Source organism: Micropterus salmoides, unplaced genomic scaffold (assembly GCF_014851395.1).
Source record: "Micropterus salmoides isolate LMB-PRFRI ecotype aquatic unplaced genomic scaffold, ASM1485139v1 Ms_hic_scaffold_14, whole genome shotgun sequence".
NCBI lineage: Eukaryota > Metazoa > Chordata > Actinopteri > Centrarchiformes > Centrarchidae > Micropterus > Micropterus salmoides.
This window is the reverse complement of record NW_024040485.1, coordinates 30,491,953-30,498,182: the sequence shown is the minus strand read 5'-3', so window position 1 is coordinate 30,498,182 and position 6,230 is coordinate 30,491,953. Positions and strand designations below refer to the sequence as shown.

The 6,230-nt window shown below is 36.9% G+C and overlaps 1 protein-coding gene across 1 annotated transcript; it reads right to left on the bottom strand.

The window, feature by feature from the left end:
- Window positions 1-916: 916 nt before the first annotated feature.
- On the bottom strand, window positions 917-3,679 carry LOC119902660 (epidermal retinol dehydrogenase 2-like; the record flags this gene model as incomplete). Its single annotated transcript, XM_038718987.1, is given in 1 exon segment — window positions 917-3,679. A coding segment is annotated over 1 exon segment (97 nt), but the record flags the coding sequence as incomplete, so codon positions are not given.
- Between the last annotated feature and the right edge of the window lie 2,551 nt (window positions 3,680-6,230).

Sequence of the window (6,230 nt, the reverse complement as noted above, 5' to 3'; positions counted from 1 at the left end):
CTCTCTCTCAGTGCTATCCATTGTTCTGAAACAACAGCTAAGCAGAAGTCACATGCATCTCGACCATTAATTTAACACAGCCTCTGGGGGGCACACTGGAATTATCTAGTATGACTTCACTCCAAAGATAATGCAAACAAGTTGCTCAGATTTCTGTAGGCACATGTCCTACGCCTTTGGTAGGACATGTAGGACTACAGTTTATCTTTACTGGTACATGCCAATCGTGCGTGTGCTAAAGTGGCACAACTTATCCTGTAAACTCATGTATTACTAATTATTGGTATTTTAAATTTTGTTAGATGTTTAAAAGCTATGTCCTTGAGGTAATCCTGAAACCCCATTATGAGTTGATATGAAAGTGTCCATTTGTTTTGGTCTTTCTCAAGAAAAATGGCAGGAACTTGCAATTACAATGCGACGAATCATACATCAGCTAGAGCTTCATAGGCCTTCTAAGAAAGTGGACCTGAAGCCATGTCAGATTGATTGAGGCTGTGATTCTGCAGAAACTCATAATATGAAGACGACTAGAACAGATTCACTTCCAAACATTGCTAAAATGTAAAGATCTTCTTTGAACACCCCCTTTAGTCTTAAAACCAGGTATTATTCTTAGTAGGGCTGCACAATTAATCAAAATATTAGCGATATATAACCCCAACAAATGTTACATCATCATGATTATAATCGTGTTTTTTTTCAGTGAAAATAAAAATTGTGATGCAATTTGTGCAGCCCTACATCTTAGAAAAACATAACAGGCTGTAATTCTATATGAGGGCGCAGTTGAGAGGATGGGATTGTTATAAAGAAGTGTAATGTACTGTGATCGCTTTTTGTGCCTTTGATGTGATCTGGCAGTGAGGAACACTGGAAATCAAAGGAAAACCACTGAAAACACAGAAACAAAACATTTGAAATCAGAGAATGTATTGATCAGGATCTTAAAAATGATAGTTCCAGGTAGTTAACGTTCAAACACTGTGCAATAGCTCTGAAAACATATTGTATGTACTACACATAAGTATACATGTACTATTTAGATACACACATTCATGACATTCTTTTGCCATTTCCAGTACTTCCATTATGAGTCATTTAACGGCATGATTCAGGCAAAATGTGTAAACTCTTATTTGCAATCCATTTAATCAGTAATTAAACATTCTTTCAATGTGTTCAATACGAAAACGTCCACAAATGACATACATTCATATGATAGCTATCAGTTACACATTACATATGACACATTGTTAAATTAAAACAAAGTTAGATCCGTGTTCCCAGATACATGTCTTACAATCTTTATAATATTATAATCTCGCCATTATAGACTGCAACATGTTAGTAAATGTGCTTAATAAGTGTTATGATAGGACCATCAAAATCTCGGTGGAATTGAAAAAATTCTGACTGAAAACTATTACTTCATAAAACAATTACTACAGGTTATTCCTGAAATTTGAAAATGTTTTTATCCACAGGAAACAATCACATTTCTGTCTGCCCGCTGAACATACTACTGAGAGGTATACTGATAACTAGGCACTAATATACAAGCTTCCTATGGCTTTTCTAACACAATGATTCCCAGCTCAAGATCATGGTCAAATGGCAGGCTTTAGCTAGATAACAGGAAGTAACAAGAGCAACACCACTGTAAGAAATAAAAAGTTAGTGGATATAGCTGAATGTGATGTTACTCACTTGGAAACTAAAGGTCTTTGCACACCAAGTCTGTGTTATTATTTTATCCCATAAAAATCGTTACACACAGAAAACTTCCACATTGAGTCTTATTATTCTGTTAGTTGTGAAAACACAACGTCGCCTGTCTAGTCTCGCTCTGTCTCTCTACTCTCATTTTCTCCCTCGCTTCCCTCCACTGGAGGAACCTCCCAAGGCTGTCGCCTCTCTCTGCCCACGTCTGGCATTTGGCCCCGCGGCTACCTGAAGGGACTGAGCCGTCCTCTCTCTGAGTCTGTGTGCTGTCTTCATCCTCTATTTCATCCTCTTTCTCCTCCTCACCCGCCTGACCCGTTTAATTTTCTCACCTCATCTTAATTTAGGGTGTAGCACTTTAAATGTAAGCATACGCCCTCAACAACAGATGGCGCCAAATATCGGCAAAGTGAATGTTGCCATCCTGCATGTCACCATCCGTCCCACTGAAACATGGAGAGACACAGCGATTGTGTTGAAAAAAGTAACTCAAAAGTAGGTCAAGCTAACAAACAATTGAAGAGGCGTTATGGTGGCTGTTGTTGTTGTGACCATTTCATAAAAAAAGTTATTTTATTTAAAATATGTTAAAATCAACAACCTACCTTTTATTTAATGTGTTTTTATTATAATTATTTTCAAATAAAATGATTTTCTTTAGAAAAACAAGATTTGGTCTTCAGAAAGTATTTTTCCAAAAGGGGGGGGGGGCTCTTATATTCTAACCAATACAGTAGCTATTAAAGTTATAAAATGATACCGTGCTTTTGGCGTATATGAGAAAAAGCAGGTAATCGAAGCTGTTCAGTTTTCAACGTGCAACAATTTCAGACGAAAATACACAGACTTTGTGTGCTAAGGTCTTAATAAGGATGCTTGTTACTTCTATCTAGCCACCAACTCAAAGCCAGTTTTTTTCTGACAAGTGTGTTTAAGTTGTATAAAGGCGTTTACGCAAGGTAGATTTTGGAGGCAGTGGGATTTCTTGTACAAAACAAGGCAAATCCCAAGTGTATACAAACTCGACCTGTCTCGAGCAAACGCAGGTGAATATGCACCCTAACAAGCTAAAAATGATTTGTGCATAATCTCAATCTAATTCATGAATCTATGGAAACAATAAGCAAAGTATAGGAGTCTCTACTCTCACACTAGCTAGCTGTAGCATGCTAGCATGTTGCTACCTAGTACAGCTAATCTCATAAAAGTATATTTGCCGTTTGTAAATAAAGATGTACTACAAAATAATCAAGTTTTCAAACTTGTGCCAATAACACAAAGTAAAAATCTGCTTTGTGTTCAGTCTGAACACACAAGAACTCTGAGTGGTCTGACCATCAGATTCCAGACTTTAACAAAGTCAGGTACCAAATATTTAAAAAACCATTTGGTCAGATTCACTGTTCCTGAGTGTGAGCGCGTGGCCCTGGCACTTGGTTTTAATGTGCAATGACTTAAGACTATAAAACACTGAGCCACTCAACAATAAGTCGGTGCCTTAAAATCCCATATTTAGGATAATTATCCCACTTCACTTTTTACTAATGATGTAGTAATTAAAAAACAAGTACATTAAGGATATGAATGCTTAAAACATGAATTATACAGTGCAAGACATATAAGATTCTATCATTCATTGATATATAGAATATAAGTATGAACCATTGAAATGATGGAGGCATTAAAGTCTAAAATTCAAATCCAACCTTTTCCACTACTCTTCTGCCCTTCTCTATTAGTAATATTAGGCCAATACACTACGAAGATTAAATCAGGTGTTGATGTGGATGGGTTAAATACTTCCATGGCTCCTTCCATTTCAGTCATCCTTCACTTTTTATTCTCCTCTCTCCTCCTTCAGTCCTGTTTGATGGGGCGTCCCTTGAACGTGTCCATGAGGTTGAAAGCTCCCAGCCATTGGCCCAGCAGAATTCCCTGCTTCATAGGGAGGATACTGTGGAGAGAAACACAACAAAGAAATCAGACGGCCATTAAGACCTTTCGGCTGGTCCTCGTGTCTTCATGATTTCTGATTAGTCACTAGAGATATTCATTTTTCTGTGCAGAAGAACACTGTGCACAAACTGGATTAAGAAAGAGCTGGTGTGATTGCAAAATGTTAGCAAGCTAGTGTTGAGGAAATATTGCGAGCCAGGTTCAGTTGTGGAGAAGTTTAGAGACTTAAGATAGCATGGTTTATTGAGCCCAGCCAAGGAGATACAGTGCCAGCGTACAACATGTGAACACCAAATCTGAAGGATGACATCTTTTGGTCCCTTTTACGTTTCTGTCTTCCCCTTCGTTCTTGTAGGTTTTCTCTCTCAGGTCATCTTTAACTGGCACTAACCTAGAGCTACAAATCTGTCTGATGTTTAGACTCCAATGCTATCCACGAGTTGTACTCTAATCTGTGGAGTCAGTAAGTTCTTGTAAACATTCTTGTAAGACTCAATTTTGCCAGATTCCCAGAGAACACCGATATCTGTATATATATATATTTATAACTATATTTATAACTTATTGGGTCAGCTAATGACTTCAAGCTCGTCCTGTCTTACCTTTCCCTGTTACATCAATTAAACCCCCTAACAATATTCTTTAACAGCTAGGGCTTAATTTTATTAATTGCAAATTTCCTTCTAATGTTGTATTTCATCTGTAATAATATGATCCCTGTAAGGTAAGGCTGTTTGCTGACTAGCCTAAATATCAGTAATGTTAGCTGGTCACTCAAGCAAGGCCATGTAGGCACTCCCAACAAATGCAGTGACTTTAATTCTACTTCATTGTTTGAGATTAGGCTACATTGGTTACTATTTAATTCAAACTAATTATTTATTCGAATCTTTTGAAATTTGAAAAAGTGACAACTCTATATTAAACATAAGTATTCACTCTGAAAAATGCATTCATGCATGCGTTTAATCAGAAAAAAAAAATGCATTCATGCCAAGGCATTATGACTAAAACATTTTTGAATTTATGGATATACAGAGAGGAGGGTCATAGGGGTCTGATAGGTTTAACAATGCCATCATACAAGTATAATACAGGCACGTTCCTAATACACAGTGTTGGTGCATAAGTTCCTAGTAAGATACAACTATTTGCGAACATACTCTCCAAATCTTGGGAGTCAAATTCATACAAATAATAAATGACTTAGTTCATTATGCAAACAGAAAACTGTTTTTGTGCTGTGTAGGCCTACTGTTTTGTGGCAGAACTGATAAGGAATTAAAACAACACAGCGTATTTCATCCCACTTTTCTCATATCTGTCGAGGTAAATTATTTTAAGTAAATTAAAGCTGCAGATGTTGAATCCAGTGTTGAATAAATATGAGTAGATGTGTGGTTACATTACATTCATTTGGCAGATGCCTTTTGTCCAAAGGAACTTACAATAACTGGATTCAACCAACTTTTTTTTACGAGATAGGGTAGACATAATGACTACATTTTGTTTTTGTGAAACGAAGTGTAAGAAAAAAGGTCACCTTTGATAGAAATGGTTTGATAGCTGTTGTAAAGTGCTAAACAATCTTGTCTTCGTACATTGAATTGCAAACAAGTTGTAGTTGAACAATAATATGGTTTAAAGAGAGTGAAACTTCACCTATTTTACACATAAAGCGTGGACTTTGGACACAGGTGTGAGCATTTAGTAGTCAGGGTAGTATTAGTTGCGCAAAAGTGAAAATAGTTTTTATAGACTGATCTGATGTGACAAATCTCTTCAAAAACTCATTTTTTTCTTTTTCACTGTGTTTTCATAGTTTATTAAAATGCATTGTGGCTTGAAGGTACAGCGAGACGCCCATTCCTCTGAAGTCTGGCAGTTTGTCCCCAGCTCAGCCTGCATATCTAAGTGTCCTCTTGGGCAAGATATTTACCCCAAATTTGCCCTGATAGCTGTGTGAATAATTAGTTTCTGATGAGCAGCTTAGAGTCCGACCGATATGGGATTTTGAAGACTGAAGAAGATATTTGAGGATTTTAAAATCTGATAATCCGATATATCGGAATATAACATGATTGAAAAATCCGTCTTCCATCTGTTTGTTTCTTCTTTGTCATTTATCGGCTGCTATACACACAGATACCGATTTACCTGCAATTAGCTCATATCACCCGATAATATCGACACAGTGATTTACCGGTCAGGCTCTAGTTGCATGGTAGCTTCTGCCATCAGCGTATGAATCTGTGTGTTAATGGGGTGAATGTGACATGTAGTTAGGGGCTGGGCGATAGGGCCAAAAATGTTGTCACGATAAAAACATTCCATACCATTCGATATCGATAATTATCGCGATAAATATCGAATCATTATTTCTTTCAAGTTTAAAGGCTAATTTTTGCTCGTTAGTGTTAGATTAAAGAAACCAGATAGTTAATTGTGTGGTTAAACTTTACTTTATGGCCAAACGTGACAAACACTTGATGCCAAACAGCGGATCACTTCACAAATCTGAGGTAGAACATTCAAAACTATTATGATAA